This window comes from Aspergillus fumigatus, chromosome 1 (genome assembly GCF_000002655.1).
Source record: "Aspergillus fumigatus Af293 chromosome 1, whole genome shotgun sequence".
NCBI classification, from domain to species: Eukaryota; Fungi; Ascomycota; class Eurotiomycetes; order Eurotiales; family Aspergillaceae; genus Aspergillus; species Aspergillus fumigatus.
In genome coordinates this window covers 1408360-1433590 of record NC_007194.1, presented here as the reverse complement: position 1 = coordinate 1433590, position 25231 = coordinate 1408360, and the positions used below count along the sequence as shown (strand labels likewise).

At 49.4% G+C, this 25231-nt stretch overlaps 6 protein-coding genes across 6 annotated transcripts; 3 read left to right on the top strand and 3 right to left on the bottom strand.

Annotated features, from left to right (window-relative positions):
• Positions 1-34: 34 nt before the first annotated feature.
• Positions 35-2341, bottom strand: vts1 (RNA-binding protein VTS1; the record flags this gene model as incomplete). The annotated part of the gene is made up of 3 exons (XM_745155.3): positions 35-453; positions 507-1786; positions 1840-2341. The coding sequence occupies 3 exons, from the start codon at positions 2339-2341 to the stop codon at positions 397-399; spliced, it is 1839 nt and encodes a 612-aa protein (XP_750248.2). The 3' UTR covers positions 35-396.
• Positions 2342-3753: 1412 nt separating this feature from the next.
• Positions 3754-7475, top strand: AFUA_1G04980 (tetratricopeptide repeat protein; the record flags this gene model as incomplete). Its single annotated transcript, XM_745154.2, has 5 exons — positions 3754-4052; positions 4105-5140; positions 5197-6028; positions 6088-6303; positions 6357-7475. The coding sequence occupies 5 exons, from the start codon at positions 3754-3756 to the stop codon at positions 7259-7261; spliced, it is 3288 nt and encodes a 1095-aa protein (XP_750247.1). The 3' UTR covers positions 7262-7475.
• Positions 7476-7558: 83 nt separating this feature from the next.
• Positions 7559-10252, bottom strand: AFUA_1G04970 (patatin-like phospholipase domain-containing protein). The gene is made up of 2 exons (XM_745153.2): positions 8656-10252; positions 7559-8590 (listed from the first exon to the last, which is right to left on the bottom strand). Exons 1-2 carry the CDS (start codon positions 10216-10218, stop codon positions 7886-7888), a joined length of 2268 nt encoding a protein of 755 aa, XP_750246.2. The 5' UTR covers positions 10219-10252; the 3' UTR covers positions 7559-7885.
• A 5306-nt stretch (positions 10253-15558) lies between these two features.
• Positions 15559-20326, top strand: AFUA_1G04960 (leucine-rich repeat domain-containing protein). Its single transcript, XM_745152.2, has 3 exons — positions 15559-16180; positions 16323-16507; positions 16580-20326. Exons 2-3 carry the CDS (start codon positions 16466-16468, stop codon positions 18926-18928), a joined length of 2391 nt encoding a protein of 796 aa, XP_750245.1. The 5' UTR covers positions 15559-16180; positions 16323-16465; the 3' UTR covers positions 18929-20326.
• Positions 20327-20513: 187 nt separating this feature from the next.
• Positions 20514-22859, top strand: glcA (type 1 serine/threonine-protein phosphatase catalytic subunit GLC7; the record flags this gene model as incomplete). The annotated part of the gene is made up of 5 exons (XM_745151.2): positions 20514-21270; positions 21434-21754; positions 21847-22248; positions 22404-22703; positions 22767-22859. Exons 2-5 carry the CDS (start codon positions 21578-21580, stop codon positions 22857-22859), a joined length of 972 nt encoding a protein of 323 aa, XP_750244.1. The 5' UTR covers positions 20514-21270; positions 21434-21577.
• A 1092-nt stretch (positions 22860-23951) lies between these two features.
• On the bottom strand, positions 23952-25196 carry sar1 (Arf family GTPase SAR1; the record flags this gene model as incomplete). Its single annotated transcript, XM_745150.2, has 6 exons — positions 25010-25196; positions 24719-24822; positions 24601-24640; positions 24463-24528; positions 24086-24385; positions 23952-23992 (listed from the first exon to the last, which is right to left on the bottom strand). Exons 1-6 carry the CDS (start codon positions 25026-25028, stop codon positions 23952-23954), a joined length of 570 nt encoding a protein of 189 aa, XP_750243.1. The 5' UTR covers positions 25029-25196.
• Positions 25197-25231: the final 35 nt, after the last annotated feature.

Genomic DNA, 25231 nt, shown 5'->3' with positions numbered 1-25231 from the left:
AACTACCTCTCTACGCACACTCCCTTACACTTAAGACTGCTTAATCATGTCATATTAATTGATTATGTGCATAACATAACAGGAGTAAATCAAACACTGCACATCCTGGTCGCACAGACCTGTTGCTTTCATAACCCGTTTCCAGACATCGCCAGCACGTGAGACACAGCCGGGCCTCTCAAATGCTGCACGCCCTGTTGATCCGTTGATCGGCTGCGTAAAGCCAAAAAGCACGTCACAAAAAGTACATACATCTCTCCTTCCAAAGCTCATTCCAAAAGAGAGCGCTCATAGGTCGGATCCTGCCACTTATGCCAAGGTCAATCAAGTCAAATTAATGCAGTTGAGAGAATGTTAGAATAAGAAAAAGAGATGGCAGAAGTAGATTCGTGTTCATCACGCAATGCTGTCAAGTTTTCCTTCGGACTTGGCCTCCTTGACTTGCTCAAACACCTGCGATCGTCAGTAAATGCAGCCCGCTAATTCACAGGTTGAGCGAGACAAACCTTGAGCATCTTGTTCCGGGCGCCAAGAGCGTTGACACCTCGCTCCTCTAGAGCCTTGTCGTCGAGCTCAATCAGCTCAGTCCATTTGAGATCCTTGAGGTTATCCGTATACTTGTGCAAGCGAAGAGATCTCAGCCAGCTGGGAATATCCTTCAGAAGATTCGGATCGGTGGGATCCTCGGGCGGCTTGGAGCTGCCGCGGCGACCCCGGGGAGAGCGACCACGAGTGACTTCGGAATGGTCTGAGAGGTAGCCCTCATGACCGCCGAGCCCAAACTGGCTGAGACCTAGAGCACCCAATCCATTACCCAGTAACGGATTGTTCGGGTCATAAGCCGCCAGGAAGCCATTGTTCTGAGGCGATGTGAAGCCCATTGCTGCAAGTGCGCCTCCTTGCATGGCAATGCCTGGGGAGGTGGGGCGGGACCGTCGACCCGCCATCGCTGCCTGCTGTTGAGCTTGCAAAGCAGCTAGCTGTTGGGCGTTCAATAGCTGTCCCGCAACTAGATGATTCGCTCCCGGTAGACCGGGGCTTGCAAGACCGCCTTGTATGGTCTGATTGACATTGGTGTTGGAAGACCTGCCCTGTCCATCGTTTGAGCGAGCACGACGGTACTTGCGTGCATCATCCAGGGCTATGCGGTTGTTGACTGTCGACAAAGCGGCCAGCTTCATCGCAGTGGCATTCGCAACCATATCGGCCTGCGAGTTCGGCGGCTGGTGCACCTGCTGACCAAAAGTCGCTGTCATCGGAGTGTTGGTCATGGAGGCCCAGCTGGCATTTCCAACATTGTACGGTGACAGCAGCGGTGCCTCGATCTCTGGAGCCGTGATGGTGGCCGTCTGGGTCGGTAGCGGAGAACGCAGGCCCGATGAGGCCTGGCTGAACTGGCCCATCGGCTGCTGACCGGATGAAGACTTAGGTCGGGCAATAGGCGGCTGAGGCTCATTACCTCGTTGAGCCCAGGGCGAAGCGGGAGGCTGACCCAGATTGTCTGTGTTGTCCGGAGCGGAGATGGTCGGTGCAACAAGCGAGGAGCGGTCGCCATAGACAGCGCTATTGCGGTTGGAAGGCGGAGCGTTGCCGGTTTGCTGTGTGAACTCGGCCTTCTTCTTGGCAATGGCCGCGGCCGCATCGGGGAACATGGCATTAATGGTCGAAGAGTCCAGGCCCGAGTTGCGCTTGGCGCCTGGGGACGGCGGAGGGCGACCCAAGGAGTTGCGGGAGCTGTCGATATTCAACTTCGACATCGCATCATTCAACCTATTGGACATCGCGTCTAAAGAACAGATCAGCCACAATCGTAGGATAGGTATTTAGGCGCCTACATACCTTTCTCACTAAAATTGGCAGGTGACAAAAGCCCCGACATTGGGTGACTTTTGGCCATCTGCTGCAGCACCTGAATGAAGAATCGGATCTGCACCTGTGTAGTCTGCTGCAGCAAAGCATAAAGAGCGGCAGTCCTCTCGGCCTCACTGAGGACGCGGAACCATTGTTCGATAGCACTAAGCTCGTCCTTGAAGTCCTGGTCAAGTGTGGCAGCCGCCATCTCCTCCAGAGTGGTCTCGTATTGATCAATATCGGCGAGCCACTGCTGAGCTGCACGATCCAACGGATCCTCCGCATTGTTCTGAGCCTGAGACTGCTGGCTATAGTACACCTCTGAGGACGGGCGGATGCTGCGAGACGACAGCGGAGACGGGAAGCCCGACATATCGGCCGACGCGCGTAGCTGGTGAGAACCAAGGTTCCGAGAAGACGACGGAGGACGAAGGGACGATTTGGAGGCGTCCGGAGTGCTGTTACGGTTGCCGATGATGTGGCTAGCCATGAGGGCGATCGAATGACGGTGATAGTGTAATTCTTTTCTGGTTGAGCAGTTACAGCACTGGTGCGTGAAGAAGAAGTATTACTGCAAAACACCTGCAGTACCTGCTGAGTTTGCGCGAGAAAGAGACTCCAGACCTGAACGACAACGGAAAAGAGGCCGTATCACAAATACAACAGAAGGTAAGGGCCGAGAATCTCTCTAAGGATGGAGACAGGATTTTGCAATGGCGAAGAAACCCAACCGAGATAGCTCTAGGCGACAACGATCGGGGCACAGACCAAGCCAGTGGCTGCACTACTTGATTCGAGACTCTGCCGATTACGGATCGAACAGAAAGGGTATCGAAGGATCTTGTTCAAGGATACGCGGGAGCTCGCGTCAAGAATGTCGTCGTCGATAGGAGTTGTGCAAGGCGTAGCGGTCAGAGAGTCGGTATATTATCAGTGGGAGTTTTGTAGTTGTAGGCTACTTTGGAATTTCTGTTTTTTTTTTTTTTTTCGCGTCGTATATTTTTGTCTTTTTTTAACGAAAGGGCGTCAGGACCAACTGCAATAGTGTGTCAAACACAACAAGCAAAGACCTGAGTCATCAAAGGGAAAACAAAAAAGGAAAGTGAGAAAGGGACGAAGAGGGTGAAAGGGAGAGGGAGGATATTAGAGATGATGGAGGATGGACGAGAAATGGAAGAAAAGGAGATGAAGGAAAAGAAGAAGAGAGGAAGAAAGGAAGAGTTTCCAGTTTGACAGTCGAGGCTTTTTCCGGTTGGGCACTTTTTGGTCGCTTTTTTTCCCTTGGGTCAGCCATCTGCTAGTCCGACACCCAAGGACAACGTAAAAGAAGCTTCCATCGCTTCTGCTGGGATCCTGAACTATCCAGACTTTCTTTCATCTCTTTGAGCTTTACTCGGTATCTTCTTCACGGAAGTTCATCATCTACATTTACTGTGATCCCATCAGTCTGGCAATCCGAGGAATCTCCCGCCCAATCAGACCGTTCCCTTGCTGTTAGCAGCTCGTATGTTAACTTACAGATGGTGGGGATCTGTTGCCATGAATTAAAGCTCATGAGGGTCCTTCATGTCTTGCCTTCTATCCTCTTTTGATTCAAGCTCGTGGAAACCAACCAGCAGTATCTGCGTCGAAACGAGTTTGACGCGCCTTGAATGAATGTGGAAGCTGTGGACAGAACTCTACTTGACTACGTTGGATACATGCCATCTGATACATCCAGCATCGCAATTGGGTTGCTCTACTCTTGGTGATACATTTGTACTCTGTATGCCTCTGTGAATCTGCACCTGGTCATCTCCGGTCTTAAGCACTACTCTCCCGCGTTCATGGACGGCGATTCATTTGGTTTTCTCTACAACGTCATAGACCCAGGTGGATAGTTCAAAATTGGACTCTTTCAAGATGGAATACCATGGTGACGGAAATGGGTCTGGTCACCCCTCTCAGTCTCAGGAGTCCGCCTATCCTGACATTGATGAGACGTTGCAGTACCCTTGGCAAGGTTCTCAGCCAGCCGTCGCAGGCGAATCCTCACTTCACTCCGTAATTGATCCTCGCCTTTACAAGGATCTGTTTTCGCGGAGCGCCTCTGGCCAGCAAGCCATGGAGTATGGGGACGAGGAGGATGCACAGGAGTATTCGCAACTGGATGGCTCGGCGGAGGACTCCACTTACGAATTCTCAGCAGAAGAATCTTCAACGTCAGTTTGTTCATCCGAAATAACCTTACCCCTGATCACTGATGTTTTCTAGGGAAGAGGAGCCTTCAGATGTAGAAGAGAATGCTGCAGACGAAGGTGATGATGATTCGGTCGGTCGGAGACGACGCCGCAGAAGAGGCACGGGGCCCTTTTCTGGACGATGGGGCGCCCGTGGCGGGAAAGGAATCAAGAGAGGACCTCGTAAGCCGCTGGAGCCCAGTGCGGAATTCAAGATGCTGCACTCGGACGCTACCTCGGCCTTTATCGATGGCGACTATGAAACCGCCATTGATCTTGTGAAGCGTGCAATCCATATCAACCCTGAGATGTTTGCTGCTCACTCGCTGCTGTCGGAGATCTTTCTAGCTCAGGGCCAGAAAGACAAAGCTCTAACGGCGCTGTTCAGCGGGGCTCATACGCGACCGAGGGATGCATCGGTGTGGTTCAAAGTAGCGCAAATGATACTTGATCGAGCCGGCGATGACCGTCCAGCAGCCCTGAACGATGTCATCTATTGCCTGAGCCGCGTCATTGATATTGAACCCAAGAACTATAATGCGAGGTTTCAGAGAGCTGCTGTCTATCGAGAGTTGGGCCATAATGGCCGGGCTGTCACGGAGTACGAAAGAATCCTCAAGGAAGTTCCGCATCATCCACGGGCTTTGCGAAATCTGGCAGAAGCCTACATTGATCTCAACGAAGTTACGAAGGCTGTAGATCAGTGGACGGAAAGTGTTGAGTACTACAAGTCCTTTGAGCCGGAAGATGCTCCCGACTTTTCCTGGTCCGACGCCAACATATACGCCGAATTGTTCAGCTATCTGGGCCGATATGAAGAAGGATTAAAGGCTCTTAAGTCTGTCTCACGATGGCTTCTTGGTCGCCGAGATGATACTATGTGGGAAAATTTCAACGAAGACGACCGCGAATGGGATGCAAACGATTCGCCTAGGCGCATCAAAGTCGATGGTTATATTCCTGGACGTTGGCCACGAGATTCATATGGGTTGGGCCTTCCGCTTGAACTTCGGATCAAGCTTGGTCTGTTTCGTCTCAGGATGGGCTACGATCACAAAAACGAAGCTCTGGTGAGTACGGAGGGCAAACGTCTTGTGAATTTCTGATCTTTCTGACAGAGTCACAGCATCATTTCTCATGGTTGAACCCAGAAGACACCTCAGAAGGGGCTAGACTCTATGATTATGGCGACCTCTTCCGCGAGGTTGCTGATGCGCTCAAGGAAGTTGGTTTACTGGAGGACGCGCTCCGGTATTATACGCCGATCCAGCAGACTACTGAGTATGCCGACATCAGCTATTTCATGGCCATGGGAGACTGCTTTATGCAGTTGGGCAACATTGAAGAAGCTGAGAATTGCTACCTTACGGTGGCAGACTATGATACAAGAAACATAGAATCGCGTGCACAGCTCGCAAAGCTGTACGAGAGCATCGGAATGACTGAACAAGCGCTGAAGTACGTCAACGAAGCCGTGCTGCTTGGGCGACAGGAGACCAAAACTCATCGCCGAAGAAAGGATACTCGGTTGGAACAACTCGCGCTCGAGTTCAGAACCGAGACCGATCCGGAACTACCAGGTCTGAGAATTGCTGTACCGCCTGAACGTGCTGAAGGACTGGCTCCGACGCTTACCACTACTTCTGTAAACGCTACGAGGAGAAAGGTCCAAGAAGCGGAGGAGGAAAGGACAGAACTTGTCCAGTTTTTGTATGGGAAGCTGTTAGATATTCACCCAAGGGTCAAAGAGGGCAATGCCGAAGCGATTGAGGACTGGCTCGATATCGCGGATGCTTTGCTACGTGAGTTTCGCTCCAATAAGGTGTTTTATCCTTTCCAACGCAACATCGTGTTCCTCGGTTATTCAAGGGAAGCACAAAGGAAGGCGGGAAAGTACAAAAATCGTACTCTCATGGATGAGATGCAGGAAATGGCGAGTCGTCTCCAGGAGTCTTTAGGTATGTAAAAAATGACATTCCGAAAACACATGTTCCGGTTTAGCTTACACTTATAGCAGGCACAGTTACCGACGAGTCTCTCCAGGACGCTGTACCAACCGACTACCATGGTATCAGCTTCGACGAGTGGCTGGACTTATTCCTGCAATACGCCCTTGTCGTCTCAGGGCAAGGGGAGCCTGACGAAGCGTACGATAGTCTTGCAGCTGCTGCAGATGCCAGTATTTGGTATCACTCGAAACCTTGCACTCGACTTATCCACGTCTGCTGGTTTAGTAAGTTGCCCCTTGCACCTTTGTCTCGCTCGATGGTATACTAACCCGCACAGCATGTGCCCTGAAGGCGCAAGACGAGGAGACTCTTGCAAATGAAGCACGCTGGTTCATCAAAGAGTATCAATTCGTCACAGACACATATCGCTTATTCTCCATGCTGAGCCGGCTCTGCGGCGACCCTCACCGGTCTCTCTTCCATTCCTCACCAAACATGAAATTCATGCTGCGGCAGATCAAGGCCATGGACTTTTCCATTCCGGATGGCCCCAATGACTCCAGACCCAGCAAAGCAGTCCGCGAGTCAATCTACAGAGAGCGCGCGACGCTCACCACCCGCGACGAGTCAGGCGAAGCCATTCCCGCTGATCAATTGGACGTCGCCCTGCTTGTGCTATATGGCCACATCCTATATTCCGGCAACAGTTTCTACCCAGCTCTCAACTACTTTTTCCGTGCATACGATCTCGACGACCAGAACCCTGCTGTCCTACTCTCCATTGCCCTCTGCTACATCCACCACTCGCTCAAACGCCAGTCCGACAACCGTCACTACCTCATCATGCAGGGCCTCTCATTCATGCACGAATACCGTCGCGTTCGCGAGCGAAAGGGAAGCCTCCTCCAGGAACGGCAGGAGATGGAGTTTAACTTTGCTCGCGTATGGCATCTACTCGGCCTCGCGCATCTCGCTATCGAAGGATACCAGCGTGTCCTGGCGCTTGGGGAGCAGATCCAGACCGAATCTCAGAATAAGATCCCTCAGCCGTTGACCACGAACGCGGATCCAGCAGACAGTAGCGACGTCGTGAAAGAGGATACCCATCACGCTGGGCAAGTTGGGATTCGGTTTGTGGAGGACTTCTCGCGCGAAGCTGCCGTTGCGCTGCAGAATATCTTCGCATTAAGCGGTGACCTGGAGTCAGCGAGGGAGGTTACGAGCAAATTCCTGGTTATATAAAAATGTTATATAAAAATGGCCTCGAAGTCCTTGAGCAGATTGTACTTTATACAGATTACTATGAACGAAGCAACGAACATAATCAAGGTCGGCGCCTGAGCCTGTGGTATTCACTGATTTGTGCATGTTTGATACTATTCACAAGCTACCTGATTTAATATGGTTTGCCTGATAATACCCAAGCACGAGATGCTTCTCTTACTACATGCACCAGTGGTGGTCACTGTCATTGACCATGAAGGATTGACAATGCTGCGCCAGGTATCCCTCGAGGTACTACATGACGTAATAACATAAGTCATTTAATAAACTAAGAACCAAGTATCAAAACAATATATTTAACGAGTACGACAGCAAGGTATCATTCGATGCTAAAAACAATGATATAGTACAAGAGGAAGCCGATCTACTCTAGGGGTATGTCATACGCCAACGTCACGCACCACGTTCAAAAGAAATGGCACTATGCGACCGGGTTCCCTTCGTCTTTCGCGAAGATCCCCGGAGATCGACTGCGCATGGTGACCTGGCGCCTGCTAACACCGTTGCCGACTAGCCACCAGCCATCCATGCAGGCATCCGAAAACAGAAATTGATGATGGAATGACAGAAGACACGAGCGCTCTAGGTAGTTACTGCATCCTCGTCGGCGTACATGTCTGGATCGTCAAAGAAAACAGCTGACTGGCGCCGCATTTCCTCGAACATGCTGCTTCGTCGCGCGTCCGGGGTGTGTGGGCGGGACGAAGTCGCAGACAGGCTGTCTGAGACCTCCGCGTAGTGGGACTCGTCTTTGTAATCCGACTGGCGCTCAGGGAAGCTCTGGTCGAGACGCTCGACCATCCGGTCTGCATGTTCCTGTGCACGGTCCTGGCGTCGGCGCGACAGAATCGGTGACATCACCCTTCCTCCGCCGGAGGAACACTGCTGCAGGCCCTGCATAATCGCGTTTTCGATTTTGAGCCGATTCTTGATAAATTGAATCTTCGGGAAAGCACTTTGCTTGCCCACGTGAAGCATGCGTGCTAGGCGCTCTGGACTAGGGTCCGATAGTATATGGTAAAAGTCGGAGGGGATGCTCTTGGGCCAGATCGTAATGGTGCCGCTGAATTTCTGCAGCCAGATCTCACTCCAGTCCTGGCCCAACGGTCGGGGCAGGAGCTCGAGATGGCGGAGGACTCGAAGCCACTTATTCATATCGAGTTTGATATATTGCTCGATCGCGGACCCCAGAAACCCTCCGCGCCACCCGCGGCCTTTACGATGGGTGACAGGCCGGCCGACGGATCCTCGCGAATTGAAGAAGAAGAGGTTGATATGCGGATTGACCTATTAAATGATATCGTTAGAAGATGTTACTTGTAACTAGTGACCCAATGGAAAGCAAAACTTACCTGTGATACTATTGTAAAATTCACGTTGAAATGCAGATTCAAAGCCTTGATAGGTATATCCGTCCTCAAACTGCCATCCTTCCACTTGTGTCCAAAAGAATATGGAGCAAGTGTTCCATCACGCTTCTTGGTCATTAGAACAACTGGGTTGAGAATACCAGGGACTGCGGCCGATGCAAGGACTGCGCTCCAGATGACACAATCAGGCGAGGTGAGATAGTTCGCAAGAATCGTCGGTGAATGAGGGTCAGACGGAACACAGGAGACATTCAATATACGCCCGGTTCTCTCGTAGGCTTCTCGAAATGTGGTCGAGCCCCTGCAGAACCAGCTACACTGGCGAGCCCAATCCAGAGTGTCGAACCTGGCCCCCGTTCGCCACCAACGCCGCACCCACGTTGTGAAGCCCTCATGGCACGCCCTAATCCTATGAGCCAGGGCCGGAACGAGCAGCTGTTTCAGTTCCTCATCAGTCCTAGTAGCGACTAGAGCGGCAACCAAGGCACCTCCTGACGTTCCGGTAATGATCTCGGGTAAGACGTCGTTATCGAGCAGCGCCCGGATGACACCAAAATGGTAATAGGCAAATGTGGCACCGCCAGACAGGCAGAGAGCCGTGCGACCAAAGTTGGTGTCCAGATGCTTGAAGAACTGATACTTGTCCTCATTCGAGATCTGTTTACTATCCAGGACTAGCCGGATACAAGAGTGGACTTCGTCAATGTACTCCTGCACGAGATCCTTCGTTCCTGAATATGTTTCACTATACAATCGAGGATTTTCCACGCCTGCGAAGTTATTCTTCACGCATGCTTCGAGCAGAAAGCAAAGCTCTTCGACGGCAGGAGGATCACTCAGGCCTGGGCGTCCATTTTGCATCTCCATCTCGGCTGCCTTTCTAGTTTGTTTCAGCTGCGCAACCACTTTATTGATGGTAAGATGGTCGTAGTATGCATATTCGTCCGTTTCCTTCCACTTGAGATTTCCGAGGTAAGTATCGAGTGCCTGTGCTGCTTTCAGCCAGTCCTGATAGTTGGTTTGCATGGACAGCTCTCTCCTTAGTTGCTCCCTCTTGCCTCTCCATGTTACAAATTGCTCATATAGGAAGATATACAAGCGCGTCAGTGTATAGGCGAAGCCGAGGACCGTTATCCATGCAAAAACCGTAAAGAGGAATGGCCATTTCAACACCGTGTAGAGTACACCTTCTCGCGTTTCGTCTTTGCTTCTCCTCGGTTTGGTTCGACGGCTTTTCCGAACTCGTTGATTGACTGGACGCCAGTCATTGAGCGCAACGAGAGGAGCGGCTTCGGGGGCATTCAGCGCCTTCTCGAATTGGCGGAGGTCATCCGGTTCGATAAACTCCCGGTCATAGTCGGGAAGCGTATTGGGATCGTATATGTCGCGAGTGGCAGACTTTTCATCCGATGTCATTGTTGGATAACATTCATAGTGGATATATAGAAGGGAGAAGAAACGTTGCTGAGATGCTATTCCCAAAGCCTGTTTGGAAGCCGCGAGTAGCTTGACATCGACGTCAGATGGTGTCACCGCCCCACGCATCGGCAAACAAGCCACAATCCCAACTCCAGGTTAGTGGGTGGGCTGTGGCTGACACCCTCTAAACTTCTCTGGAACTAGTGTGGGAAAATCAAATGACTAATCAGCTAGGAGAAAGAAGATAACGTCCTGATAACGCCCCCGCTCAACCGACGTTCCGAAACACAGGACCCATGGGTCTGTCACTTTAACGCTTACAAGGATGAAGACAAGGGCTCAGATAAAGACAGATCAAAACTTCGGACCAAACAGCGGAGTAATCATGGTGTATCTACCCCGAAGTTTGTTCTTTTTTGCCTATGAACCGTTCGTAGGCTATCTGCATCTCGCATTCGCTTCTAGAGCCAACTGAACGCTCCAGATAACGAACGCCTCAGTGATTGTAATCCAGGATAACTAGCATTCCGCTCATCATCTCTTCCCCTCGATCAATCCCAGGATGACACAAGACTTTGCCTCGCACTTTCTACTTTTCCGGAAACTCCAACAAGTCCATGTCAGTTGCCATTGAAGCATTTGCTGCTCATGTCTGATCTGTATGGCCAAAGTTGTTGATGATCGACATTGTAGAACGCAAGCTTGACACATTTTTACCCGTTTTGCTTTTGATCTTCGGGGCCAAAAGGGTGGTGTGCAAAAGCCCCTATATCACCTGTGTACACTTAGCAATGCATTCCACGCAAACTTTTCCCGGATCTTGCCTTCAAATCTGGGGACATTAGAATGCGTCCTGTACACGCACAGATTCACAGCCCACGCGACATCCAAGGCAATGCGCATGTCTAAGTAACAGATCAGCTGGCTTCAGAATGCGTGGCTTGAAGTAACCCTCCGTAGACATCATCAAACAAAACACAGCAACACAAGTATCCAATTGATAGCCAGCCATATAGTCGCATACATACCATTGGTTACCCCAGCTTTAGCCTCCGACACCAAACAAAGCCCGCGCTGCAGTCAGCCATTGGTGATACATGGCTAGGTTTTAAATATGACACCGTCCAGGAGTGGTCCTTTTTATTCGGAAGAAGAGAGCCATCCACATCACCAAAGCACCGCAGTATTAGCGGCCCAAATCTCAACTAAACCAGCGTCTACTAGTCTACGCAGAATACTCGGTAATTATGAAGAACCATCTTCTTGAGAGTTGAGCTGGGGTCAAGAACAATGATCAGCGAGACTGAAATAGCAACCAAGCCTCATACATCACCCTCCAGAATTGTGGGATATCTGAATGTAGGACTACGAAAGGAAGGACAAATTCACTGGCGGGACTCCTAGTGCAAGGCGACAAGCACACCCTGAAAGAACCAATGCTATACATTGAAGATAGCAATGGCTCGATCAGATGAGATCGGCCCAAGGATGTGCTATGCTTGCTGGCTCGTCTCAAGCATCATCGGGGCGAATGATTTGCAGCTACTGCTTGATGTCTTGCCTAGCGTTGCAGAGACGACCCGCTAGTGTAAAGTTGGTACATTGGGTGCGGTATGCCAGTAATTATTCCTAGGTATTGACGTAGGTATGGACATCCTTCAAAAACAGTGGTGGCGATGGATACAACCACTCAGACATGGAAGGATCTGAGTCTAATGTGTGCTCTGGTCGATGCAGCATTAGCGTGCTCGATTTAAGCCTGCTTGGCTTGTTGCCGGTTCATAGGATGCTGGCTGTAAATGGGCCCTTCTAACGGAGACTGGAGACTGGAGGTCTTGAAGAGGCAGAAAAAGAAAAGTGTTGTGGCCGTTCACTTGATTTGTTCCACCAGACTTCTAATCAGCTATGATGCTATCCTCAAAAAGATCGAATGAGCAGCATACAGTACCCAGGAGATCTCTACCGAAGTTCGAGTCCAGAGAGAGTGAATCAATACAGTTTTCTCATCTGTATATGTATTTCTCGTCACTACCTAGATATACGCTGTTTACATCAGGTAACTTTAACCACGTTTATTCGCTTAACGCGCGATAGGCGCTGGGTGTCAACGGATGCTACCTCACACCCCAGTCGCCGTTGGACACTGTCCGTTTTCGAGGAATCTATTTTCCGAACTGTTACTAAACAAAGGACAATCACCTTGCCAGAAACAGCAACCTGCATGGCTCTTAATCTTAATTGTGCCATCCCCTCCATGGAACGGCCGCACCGCCCAATCGCACTCGTGATCCCGCCTGTTACGCCGGACCTCTTCCTCTTTCTGACTCGTGCATGAAGATCGGTCATTTTTCACGGCCTTGGTATGATGGGTATGTGCACGCTACATATGCACGCATCGTGTACATACCACTAGCCGGTGCCGAATCTCTGCTTGGCGCTGCGTTCATAGCATGGGAGTTGACCCTTGAATAGTCGATTACTATGCATTACTCCGTCTGGTGAGTTACCGCTTGGAGGTGCACTGTACCTATGATCGCCACGGGGCATTTCATTGGCACGAGAATCGCTCCTCGCAAAAGGATCGCTGATCATTCGGGCGGTTTACCGCAGCGGAGAATCGACCCGCCCACAAGACGAAAAGAACGCCTCAGATCTTCCCTTCCTTAAATGGTAGATTATGTAGCTGCAAATGCTATCCAAGTCTCCACGTCCGGCCCGGTTTCTCATCATCAAAGCAGGGTGTAGGTAGACGGATTTCCTCCGCTCAAGGGATGGGATTACGGGCTTCAGTCATATGTCATAACCTTTTTGAGGAGGTCATGTGTAATTCTTCCCGACAAATTTTCCAAGAGAAAAGAATGCTATGTGCTGGTCTTACAAGCCTTAAATAACTTCCTCATCCTTTCCCCTTACTGCATATTGAGCTTTCATGCAGAATGCTCCTACATTGGAGAACGAATGGGAGATTTAAACTCCAAGCATCATTGTCGCCAAGAAGTTTCCCCGTCGTGTGAAACATAATTGCCCAGGGGTCTGCGTAAACAAAGAGCTCAACACTGCTTTCCGCGATGTGAAATGTTGATAGTACCCTATCGGCGAAGGCCGTGCATCCTCCAAAATGATCGGTATTTGTCGAAGCATACCTTGGATATCCATCAGTAACCTTTGTAGAACATCTTGACGCACGAGATTCGCTTATTGCAGGTGCATCATGCTGTAGCGACACCTCATAATTGCTTGCGACTAACTCCGCAGTTGCAACCGTGCTGTCGATGACCTGTTTTCATGGATGGACCATCAAACTTTTGCGTCAAGCAAGGAGCTGAAGGGATGCATCACTTCTGAAACATCATTTGGTCGGTTCATCCAGCAATCCGAAGTTCCAGCGACATTTTGTTTAGCAAAAAAGGACAATCAGTGCGTTTGATTCATGTAAAATGACCTAAAAAATTATATAGCAGTCAACTTAGAGAGCTGTGGCCAATACAGCTTCTTGCAAAGACGTTTCCGGCGATCACAAGAACGTGGGCTTTCGTATGGTATGAAGCTGACAACAACAAGGCGGATGTTATGAGGGATGTCAAGGAACCATGGATCAAACGATTGAAGGTATCCGCCCTCCAAGTCATGGAGGGTGGAGTGGTTGTAGGCAAGTGGTGTGATGATGAGCGGTGTGACTGATAGCGGGGAAAAATATATCTTCAGTTTACCTATGGTGAGGCTTTTCCCAACACCAAGAGAGTAAAAGCTAATGTACCTGATACTAAATCGAGGATATGCAATGCAATGTGATCTTGAGATTTTCGAAACTAACATTTTACTTGGTAAGCATCTGAGTCAAGAAGGGTCCATCCAAAGCATCTTTATGGCCGATGACAAGATGACCACCAGCCACAATTGGGTCATTTGATACTGAAAAGACAAGGAGAAAATTATACAACATCGTACTAAACACACCACTTGAGCCTCTTCAAAAATGCCAAGGTCAATGCGAGGTCCCAGTCCGAGTGGTAGTCATTCGCGTATGCTGAGAAATCTAAGGAAAGTTTCAGGATAAGGAAGTCCACGATTGATAGGTGTTCTGATATGGTATTGATATACGGGATACGGAGCAGCTTCAAAGTACTCATTCTCACCCAATTGAGGCCACTTGTGTATGGTCTTTTTGTAGGCCGATTATTTGCTTTTTCTTCTTCCGTACCTACGATGATCTCCATGATGTTATGGAGTCTTCTAGTACTATTTAATTCCGTCCTAATCGCTTCACTGCCTACATGCTGTGCCTATCTAGAGCTTCCTTGGTAAAGCGTTATGTAGGTGACTGGGTCCTGCCTGTGATTCGCCCATTATGCATATACTTGCATGTCCGCCAGGCGCTATCAGCTGCACGTTGAGATCCTTCCAACCAATCAAAGCAGTGTGTGCAAGTACCACAGACCGCAGTTGCATCGTAAAATGTGGGCCATGAAGCAGCACGGGTCAAGCGAACGCTAGGATTCGATACCACCTCCAAAACGAGGTCAGTAGGGAACGGGAGTGACTACTGCTAACAACAATAACGCGACTCGAAATGACTTCTCAGCCCGCCGGCATCTTGTTGAGCTTTCCCAGGTTGAATCATGTGGCTACGATTGAAATAATTACTCATGATCAGCTCCGCAGTCGTCATACTTTTTGTGTGTGCAAACAGAATGTGGCCTTACAAAGTTTACTTGTTTAATTGGACTTTGTTATCGAATTTGATAACGTTTTGATTTTCAAGGTCCGCCATCGGGATACCCGCTCCCTCAAGGATTGGGAGAGATAGCCTACTATTTTCCAAGACCCAAAGAATGATGCCTTTTGGTTCCTCTGGTTTAGGTGGTCCGTTAAAACAACTAAAATTATTGACCGAGGGGTGATTTGTCTGTACAACTGCTCGATAATATGGATGATACGGAGTACATTTAATGCTTTCAAGTGCAATGTCAAGGCAAATAATAGGAAGATAATAGATGGGGCAATCTGCCGGAGATCAAATATTTGAGTGCACACCTAGTTACGGAGTACTTGAGTTTTAGCTGCTTTGCCAAATTTTGTTTATTGTTTGGTACTGTGTACGTCAAGACCACTACCTACAAAACTGGATAGGGGTGGCAGAGGAAGAATGGTGCTGACACGGGACAAACCACATCTACGCTTGTTCCAAACTAGGTTGCCACTGATGAATCTATATACATCAATGGCGGTTTAAAAGGAGCAAAGTACACATTAAAACCAACCAATGACATTACGACATTATTATTTTACATAAATTGTAAGAGTAGAAGAAGGCAGCGAGAAAGAAAATAACGGGAAGAAAATAACGTATGCCTACAACTCTCAGGTACTCAAAGTATTCCACCATCGTACCGTACCATACCATGGAGTGTAGGTAGGTACCTAGTGCATCGCAACAGCCCCAGTACGGCGGCTCCCTGACCCAGAGGAAAATCAAAACTCATACGATAACAGATAATAATTCTGATAATGCTAATCATCGCCTGCCGTCTTTTCCTACCCGTAACCTCCTGGATTATATTGCGCTCTTGATCCCCTCCTGCTTCTAACACATCTCTCCTCGATTCCTCCTACGGCCTCTTTGGCTATCATCCCCAAACCACTACTCGTATCTAGTGGGCTATCAATCCTACTCCATCGAAATACTTGTCATTACTGCTCACTTCCCCCTAAGCCCCTCAGCTGATTCATTCAGCGCAACTCCATCTCCCGCCCACCCTCCACTCAGGTTCTCGCAGCCTCACACTAGATTGTGGTACTTGCATACTAGCTTCCAAAAAAAAAGCAACTACCCTTGTCTTTTCTTCCGCCCATTCCCAAATTCTATCATATTCTTTGAGACGTCAACTGCTTCAGCAAGCCCCCTTTCTCTCAGGTCTGTCCAGGAGACAAACTTATACCGATTCCGAGATTGGACAACTTTTTCCTCCCCTTCCCCCCCAAGAACAATCACGACAGGTTTTCGTTGCGGTGGAAGGTCTTGTGAACCTTGTTGGTTTATCACACTCGTCCAAGGCTTTCTATTCTGGCTCTCGCTATATTTCTTTGGGTACGCCCCTGCTTCCTTTTCCTCCTTTTGTTCAGGGCCATTCTCTCTTACCATATACACCCCCATAACCTCGGAGGATGTGGATGGTCATAGGAAATCAGGGTTGAATCGTTGCTAACTGATTTTCTTGTTCTATCAACAGCTCGTTCACTTCTCGATCTCCCTCCTGCTTGTTGTCAGCAAGATGTCGACTCCTGTCTTTCGCCTTACGAGTATCTCCTGAGTGTCCTTCACCAAGAGTTCGCCTGACTGGATACCGTCTTGTTGGGCGAAGTAACTCCCGTAATGGAGAAGCTGAACACTGAAGATGGCCAGCTTTTCATCAAAGTTGGTTCAGACCCAGCACCTGGTTACACTGTAGATAGGGGTGTACTAACCTATATACTCTTCCCTGATTAGAACCTCGCAAGCTTCGTACGTACCCATGAGAAAGCTCTTGCAAATGCACTGCAGCTAAGACGCCAAACCAACAAAAATGCACAACCTACTCAGTCGGGCTTGTCCTCAAGCTCGACTTCGTCAACCTTGGCGGCAGCCTTGTCCTTTGGGTCATTGAGGTTTGCCTCTCATAACATCAAGCCCGCCAAACTCACCCTCACCCCTCATCATCTCTTCTACCTCCTTTCCTGCTTTGAGGACCTTTCCATCTCCGTGGGACCTATGAACGTTAGGTTGGAGAATATCCATAACGACGTATCGCAGTCCTATGTCTCGTTTCTGAACAAACCCCAACGGTCCAAAGGTGACAGAGATTCCATTCACTCCGTGTCAAGTGTCCGTAGTGTCATGTCTGGCATGAGTGCCCTCTGGTCCTCAATAGGTCTGGGATCCAAGGATTCGGCTTCCAAGTCCGAGAAGGTCAAAGCTGCTCTGGACGCTGATCTTAAATATCTGTACTCTGCTTTTACCAAAATCCCCTGTTTACGTCTAGCCCCCGACCATCGCGCCCGCCTAATACGTGGGTACGAGGAGTTTCCCTTTGACACTGCAGTTCCTCTCCATGCTTTCAAAAACTTGAGCGTATTAGAGATTATCGATATAGACTACCGCTCATTCTTCGGCTGGGACCGACTGTCGGAGCAGTTGCGAACATTGACTCTAAAAAGGGCGAACGTCGAGGACATGGCAGATCTGCTGACCGGAATCGTGCTTGATGACATTGATAAACGCCGACGACGGTCGTCGAAGGCTCAGCATTCGCCAGTTCTTGGATGGAACGGAAATGCCCATCCTCAACCAGTGCATAAGCCTGATATTTCAGGCTCCGTTTCCGCTCCCGGCTCGCCAGTCGTTGAAACGGCGTTTGGAACAAGCACTAGCCCCAAGGCAGTTTCTATGATGCGAGTCGGCTCTGAAGGCGCTGCCCCCGGGCGAGCACGGACTGAAAGCGTTTCACCTTCACGCCTCACCAGTTCAAAGCACTCGAGCCATCGTCACAACCGAGGAACTTCTTCGCGAATCAGGCGTACTGGGTCGGGTAGCTCGAACTCTAGCGAAAACTCAGGGTATCGTAACGGAAGCTCATCAAGTCTGCCGTCCGGTATCCTTCCGCCATCGAAATGGCGGTTCCTGCGGCACTTGGGCCTCCCTGACAACTCCCTGACCTCTGTCACTGCGGCCGCCTTTGCACCCGTCGCCAACAGCCTACATTCCCTTGATCTGTCGGCTAACCTGTTCACCGAAGTCCCTGACAGTTTGGCCTCTCTAGTCGCTCTGAGAGCTCTCAATCTGTCTCACTGTATGATTGACTCTCTTCACTCACTGTCTCGCAACCCCCTTCCTGCGATCACAGCTCTAAACCTTCGTGGCAACCGTCTCCGTTCGCTCGCCGGTATCGAGCGGCTACCTTCGCTCGAGAGATTGGATCTGCGAGACAACAACCTGTTCGATCCTACAGAGATTGCCAGACTGACCAATCTCCCTGAGATACGGGAGATCTGGGTATCTGGAAATCCATTCGTCAAGACGCATCCCAACTACCGTATCGTGATTTTCAACCTCTTTCGCCGCACGCCAGGTTACTCAGAAGACATAATCATCGATGGTTCGGGACCAGGATACACCGAAAGGAAACAGCTTGTCGATCGGGTTGCAGAAGTTGAAAGCGCGCCAGTCATTCGGTCAGCTGCAGCGGACCATTTGGCCGTGGCTGTCGTTAGCAAACCACCGAATGTCGCACTGGCAGCCGCAGCTTCAAAGGCTTCTCAACCGCCAGCACCGGAGAATGATCGCGGAATCGGGACCAGTCGACGAAAGCAGGGTGCTCGGCGGAGAATTGTTGACATCTCGTTGGATAAACCCGCTGATGATAATGGCGATACAGGTGCGGTGGTGCCTTCTGTTTCTCCCATGCAGCATGTTCACTTGTCCGTTGATCCGTTCGTTTCGACGCCTACCGACCGTCAATGGAAATCTGATGGTGGACCCCAGGCCGAACCCTCCAACGTACCTCACCCTGACGGAACAGTCGACACTAGTTTCTCATCCCAGATCAAAAGATCTTCCGCTCTGCAGAACATGCCTCAGAACAGCAATTGGAAGGCCGACGAAGAATTTTACATGCAGAAACTGGAGGCTCTGAAGCAGGAGTTTGGTAGCAGTTGGCTCTCGGTGATGGGAGACCGTACTCGTGATAAGAGCATCAGCATGCCTCGTACAGGCACGAGCATTGGCGAATCCAACCTGCTGTCTGCAGGAACTTTCCCAAGGGCAGCTAACCAGCCTATACTCAGTGGCGGAAACCCCTGAGTCGACGAATGGGGATTACGCCAGTGACAACCACTGCCTTGGTTACATGGCGGCGACAGACCGTTTACGCCAATCAAAAACCAATCGAACGAAAAGCAAAAGTATTATGAGACCAAAAAGACAGAATTTTCGGACTTCCTTGTTATTTGGTGCGGAGTTAAAGACTGCAAAGACAGCAAGTCTTGGAGCTTAGTTACATCTGGAAGCACGGCAGACGAACCTTCCTTTTGGCTCTGAGCATCTCGAGAAAAGGGATAGGCAGGTCCTTGTTTGCGGCGTTGTCAAATTCTTGGTTGTTTTGCGCCTCACCGTCACGACTGGCTACTTGCGTATGCCATTCTGGCAATTGATGGCTCGACTGCATGATTTATGGCGTTACGCGAAACTTCGAAATTGCGGGCTGGATGTTTGAATACTTTTCGCTCCCTCTCCCGCCTCTTCTCGTCGGCCTCCCTGATTCTCTCACCTTGAATCCTCCCTTCTCTATCGCACCCGACACTCAATATGGACCGACATTTGTGAGGCATCATGAAAGAAAGTCGCTTTCCTGTTTAGACCGCTTGTATTGTATCTTTTGATGAAGCGCAGCTGGAGCTGGTGTCAAGGCGTCACTGGGTTTTGCTTCAGAGTTTTTATGGTTATATGTCTCCGGATTCATGCCTCCCCCCTGTCTTACTGAAATGTTTTCCGGTTCTCCTAATGATGCGTTGTGTGAGGATTTACCTATAACACCTACATTTATGGAGATGTCGTTGTCTATCATTGCACGATGTATACTTGCCTGCGATCTTGTTTTTTTTTTTCCATTTCGGTTATTTTTTCGTCCAAGATCAAGTGATGAGATTCGGGCCTAATGCATGAGACATGAATTTAACTATGACGAGTCATAATTCGCGAGGGGCGATGCTAGTTCAAATGCGATTCACCTCGGTCGCTTTTAATGCTGTTACTACAGACATGACGTAGATACATTCTCCCCCGCGGTTGCGGAAGATTGTGAATGAAAATCGGTGCCACGCTCTGAACTCTGAAATCTGGATAGGCTCGGAGTCGGTGATATCTGTCTGTCTAGACCAAGGGTGGGGCTTCCCAGTAGATGCTTGGGTGTAGACATCGTTGGTAGCTCGGCTGCTGGGAAGAGAAGAGAATTGGGAAGGTTAGATAGGGGCTTGAGAGGAGAATTAACCAAATGCTTGGAGCTTCACCCGGTCACAGACAGCCATAAGTCATAACAGAAACTTCTTGCAGAGGGAGGAGTCAATAGTGAAGTTTGTTGTCGTACTTGGACCACACCATGCCTGAGCACTATTTTTGGAGCTGGATGTGCAGCCGAGATAAAAGCTGGTCATGGAGAACGGACAAATAGGTTCAGTTGTTGCTGTTGTTGTTGTTGTTGTCAAGCATATTCGCCTAAGCCAGAGTCAGAAACAAAGCCATGAATGACAGGAAGGTATGTAAAGTAGTCTTTGAAAAGTGAAGCTTCATCCTGGAGGTGAATAATAGATAGCCGATATTCTTCTGCTTAAGTGCCTATGTAGTAGTGAGGACAGATGGTACGCCGCCTTATGCGCGCGCCAATCCCAAACCGCAACACCCAAATCTAAACTCTCCTCTCTCCCTTTTCTCTTCCCTCACCCATGCTATCTGTGTTCTGGCCTGCATCACGACTCGATCTGACCTTCTCTTCAGTTCTCTGATCGACCACCCTGAGATCAGCGAGAGAAAAGGAAAAAGCTAAGACTTCTCAAAATAACACGCTACCCAAAGGGGGAAAAAAAATTTCTTCCGCCTCGACCGCTTGAACGCGATAGTCTAGAGAGCAAGAGACCTGAGATCCCTTGATTGCCGACCAACAATCTTTCCACCCCCTCACGCCACCCCAACCCAAGATCATCGATTTCCTCGAAGCTCTCATCCTCTGAGGATAATACTGTATCATCTTTGCCAACAGCAGCAGATTGAACGGAGAAAAGGAGCGTTCTTGTCGAATCCCCGTCGTTTATCCTGTTCTGCTAGTCCCATCCCACTCTCAAGCCAATCCGCTCCGTCGCTTGTTTTCCCGTTACACGCTTCCCGTTTTTTTTCCCACCCAGTCAAAAGCAACCCCATCCAACAACACCGGGCTCTTTCTTCGACGCTTATTCTTTTCCAGAATCTGCGGGAGCCGCATCACGTCGTTTTATACATCGCGCGTCATCAGTTAAGGATATTTCTTAGAGCGGGCTGCTACAATCCTCACCATCTGGCATAACTGCCAGATCCTCCACCTCCTCACCACTCCCAAGGCCATTTGGCCTACTACAAACTCTTTGAATCTGTGTTTTCATCTAGATTCTATCTCGGTAAGCCTTGTACTCTTATCACTTCCCATCGTTCTTCCCGATATCAGGAGAAGGAGGGGAGGGGGAAAAAACGAAGAGAAACCTCCCGGGCGCATTGAATCACGCGTCTGGCCGGACGATTCATGATATTCAAGCAGGTCTAATCTCTTTTCCGCTATCACAGCTAATAGACATCGCCTAAATTGGTGTACCGAGCGCTCCGGAAACTACCATCTCCCCTCGTCCTTCTTTTTTACCCTTCGTTGTTCGACGCCTTTGTATTAATTCCTTTCTTTTCCTTCGTTTTTGTCTCGAGAATCAGCACGTCATGGCTGATCAAGAAGTGGATCTGGACAACATCATTGATAGATTGCTGGAGGTGAGGGGCAGCCGGCCTGGAAAGCAGGTGCAACTGTTGGAAGCGGAGATTCGGTATCTTTGCACCAAGGCTAGGGAGATTTTCATCTCTCAACCGATACTGTTGGAACTGGAAGCGCCAATCAAGGTAAGATGATACCGGTTCCTCGGGCTATTGCCGCGGCTTGGCGATTATGCTAGCCTACACCGGATCGAAACTGATGAATTTGCCTTCATTAGATCTGTGGTGACATTCACGGCCAATACTACGATCTCTTGCGTCTTTTCGAATACGGTGGCTTCCCGCCTGAAGCCAATTACCTCTTCCTCGGAGACTACGTCGACCGTGGCAAGCAGTCGCTTGAGACCATCTGCCTCCTCCTTGCGTACAAGATCAAATATCCTGAAAACTTCTTTGTTCTCCGTGGTAACCACGAATGTGCCTCCATCAACCGTATCTATGGCTTCTATGACGAGTGCAAGCGGCGGTACAACATTAAGCTCTGGAAGACATTCACTGATTGCTTCAACTGCTTGCCCATCGCTGCAATCATCGACGAGAAGATCTTCACCATGCATGGCGGTCTCAGCCCCGATCTGAACTCTATGGAACAGATCCGTCGCGTCATGCGTCCTACCGATGTGAGTTTCTCTCCCATGCATAGCTTATATCACGGATTGGGTCCTTTTTCTCGTGGTGGGCCACTGTGGATTTCCTTTTGTCTGTACTATTCAACAGTCGAATAGTGTTTCGTCGGGCTCTCGCAGCTCAAGGTTTGCTTTGCTAACTGGGATAGATCCCTGACTGTGGTCTTCTCTGCGATCTTCTCTGGTCCGATCCCGACAAAGATATCACCGGCTGGAGCGAGAACGACCGAGGTGTATCGTTTACATTTGGTCCCGATGTTGTATCTCGTTTCCTCCAGAAGCATGATATGGATCTGATATGCCGTGCACACCAAGTCGTTGAGGACGGTTACGAATTTTTCTCGAAAAGACAGCTTGTAACGCTATTCAGTGCTCCCAACTACTGTGGAGAGTTCGACAACGCCGGTGCAATGATGAGTGTCGATGAAAGCCTTCTTTGTTCATTCCAGGTATGTTGTGTGCTTTAGCTTTGGGCACAACTTGTGGTTACTAATATGACTTTTTTTTTCTAGATTTTGAAACCAGCAGAGAAGAAACAAAAGTACGTTTACGGGGGCATGAGCTCAGGCGCGCCCACTCCTCCGCGCAAACCAAAGAAGAAGTAAGAAATCATACGAGCTTTTCCATGTGCAGCAGGTTCGGGCGGAGATAAAACGTTACAATCCCACATTCGTCAACACACGACATAGCGAATTACCACAGCGACCCTTGGAGACATAACCTCAGACGATCGAATGCGGATACACCAGGCCATCCAGAGACCTCTCGACATGCAGGACCGTCACAATATCCTCCCTCCATTCCTACTCCAGCGACTCCGGTCTTACAGTTTACTTTTACGCTGAACTTTTCCCCTTATTTCTATATGGAAGGTACTTTCTGCTCCTTGTAGGGGTTTTTTTTATTGTCTTTCTTCTCTTTTATTTCATCCATTTTCCTGTTCATCTTCATCTCTTCTTTCCTCCTTCTCTGTGTTACCCTCTTCGTTGTTCCGGACTATCTTGACAGGTGGAGGCGAAGCGACGGGCTGCATTGTGGTGTTCTCCGTTTGCCTTTTTTTCTCATTCTGAGCAATCTTCCTGTGAGTGTAATGCCAAACCGAATAAGCAACGACATGTCCGTGTCTTCCAAACTATGCCACGGCTCTTTATTTCACAAAGTCTAGCTCCTTTGCGTCTGCATGTTGCGATGCCTGATAACGATCAACGCGAATGAAGGATACGCTACAGTGACCGCTAAATGCCTGTGACATGATAAGGTACTTGACAAAGGTGATGGACAAGGTTGGCTGGCTGTGGCGGGGTATGCATTTTTCTTTCTTTTTTTTCATATTGTTTATCTGGTGTATGACGCTCGAATGCATTTGGGGGTTGTAGGTTAGGTCGGAATCAATGGGCTACTTTTCGTCATTCATACAATGATGTATTCTGAGCTACGTCCAGTATATCTCTCTTCGGTTGATTAATAGCCAGGGGAATACGTAGCTTGACCTAAGAAAGAATCTTAAAAGAAGAACTTGTGACTTGAACTAATCGCTAGAAATCTGAATTTGACATAGGGGGGACTGAGGGCTATAGACTGATAGGGACCGATGGGGTATGGTTCCATCTTCATCATCATCATTATCGATAGACCGGTAGCAAAGTCGTGATGGTAGAAATCAAAGGATGCGGAAGAAGTTGATTGTGATTGATCGTTTAAACGTACTGAGACAGCCACCTGATACCCTCGCCGTATCCTAGTAGGCATCATCCAGATTAGCATTGTACTCCTAAGAGTAACTTAAAAGTCGTAGAAGACATGGCACAAAAAGTCAAAAAAGAAAACTCACCCTGTCTCATGACAACACTGCACATAAACACCTCGATGGGACGGATCCCCTCCAGCGGCACCTTGCCCTTACCCGTGGTCTGGTACAGACCAAGCTGATGTCTCAGCTCGTCCTCGCTGACAGCATCGGGGTGATCGATCTTGTTCCCGAGGATGAGGAAGGGCACCTTGGCCAGTTCTTCCATGGCGAGGAGGGCGTCGAGCTCGGCCTTGGACTCGGGGAAGCGCTCGTGGTCCTTTGCGTCGACGAGGAAGACAATCCCGCTGACTTCGGGAAAGTAGTCTTTCCACAGGCGGCGCGCTGTACAACCATGTTGTCAGCTTACTAGCTCCCACCTCCCAGTTCGGGCTGCACGGTGGCCGCCAAGGTCTACTCACCCTGCTGGTGACCGCCCAGATCGAACGTTGTAAACCGGTTGTTGCCGATGGCAAGTTCCTCCGATGCTGGAATCATCAGTATCAGTCCCCTGCTCGAATCTTCCGTCGCCAGTCATGACTTGTTATAAGGAGACGTACTCGGGTGCGCCGTAGGCTGGAGCGTTGCGACACGGTCATTCTAACAATCAAGCGCAAGCAAAGTCAGCATATACGAAACTCCGTATCCGACGCTCCCAGGTTCTTCGAGGATACTCACCTTCAACATGTGCAAAAGGGTGGTTTTGCCGGCATTGTCTAGGCCAAGAAACAGGAGCTTGGCATGCTTGTTGAGGAGACCTAGGGAAGCCAGGATATCGTAGACTACAGAGAGAGAATATTCATTAGCAGCAGAAACCGGAAGGGGGTCAAACCAGTAATGCAAGTAAAATGCCAGTTTCGTCCCTCTAGATGGCTCTGTATGATAGCAAAAGCGAACGCAAGGATGGAACTTCGAGATGTCGAGGACCCGGAGTTTGCAGGGCAAAACAAGGAACAAGAAACTACTTACACCAGTTAATGATCCACATGGCGGAAAACTGTCCAGATCTCAGATATGAAAGAAATTTAAATATAGCTGACGATCATAAGGAAAAGATGAGGTTAGAAGAACAGTGGCGAGAGGCTGGGTCAGAGATAAGTGCAAAGAAGACAGGTTGTGGTGGCCCGATGAGTTAACGTTGACTTTTGGCCGATTCGCTAGCTTTGGACGCTTAGCCGAGCGCTAAAGCCA

Excerpts from the sequence above, each read along its gene's own strand:
- AFUA_1G04960 (XM_745152.2), top strand. The coding sequence starts at position 16,466 with ATGGAGAAGCTGAACACTGAAGATGGCCAGCTTTTCATCAAA. Across the intron at positions 16,508-16,579 it reads ATGGCCAGCTTTTCATCAAA|AACCTCGCAAGCTTCGTACG; the intron begins GTTGGTTCAGAC and ends TTCCCTGATTAG.
- AFUA_1G04970 (XM_745153.2), bottom strand. The coding sequence starts at position 10,218 with ATGCGTGGGGCGGTGACACCATCTGACGTCGATGTCAAGCTACTCGCG. Across the intron at positions 8,591-8,655 it reads ATTTTACAATAGTATCACAG|GTCAATCCGCATATCAACCT; the intron begins GTAAGTTTTGCT and ends ATCATTTAATAG.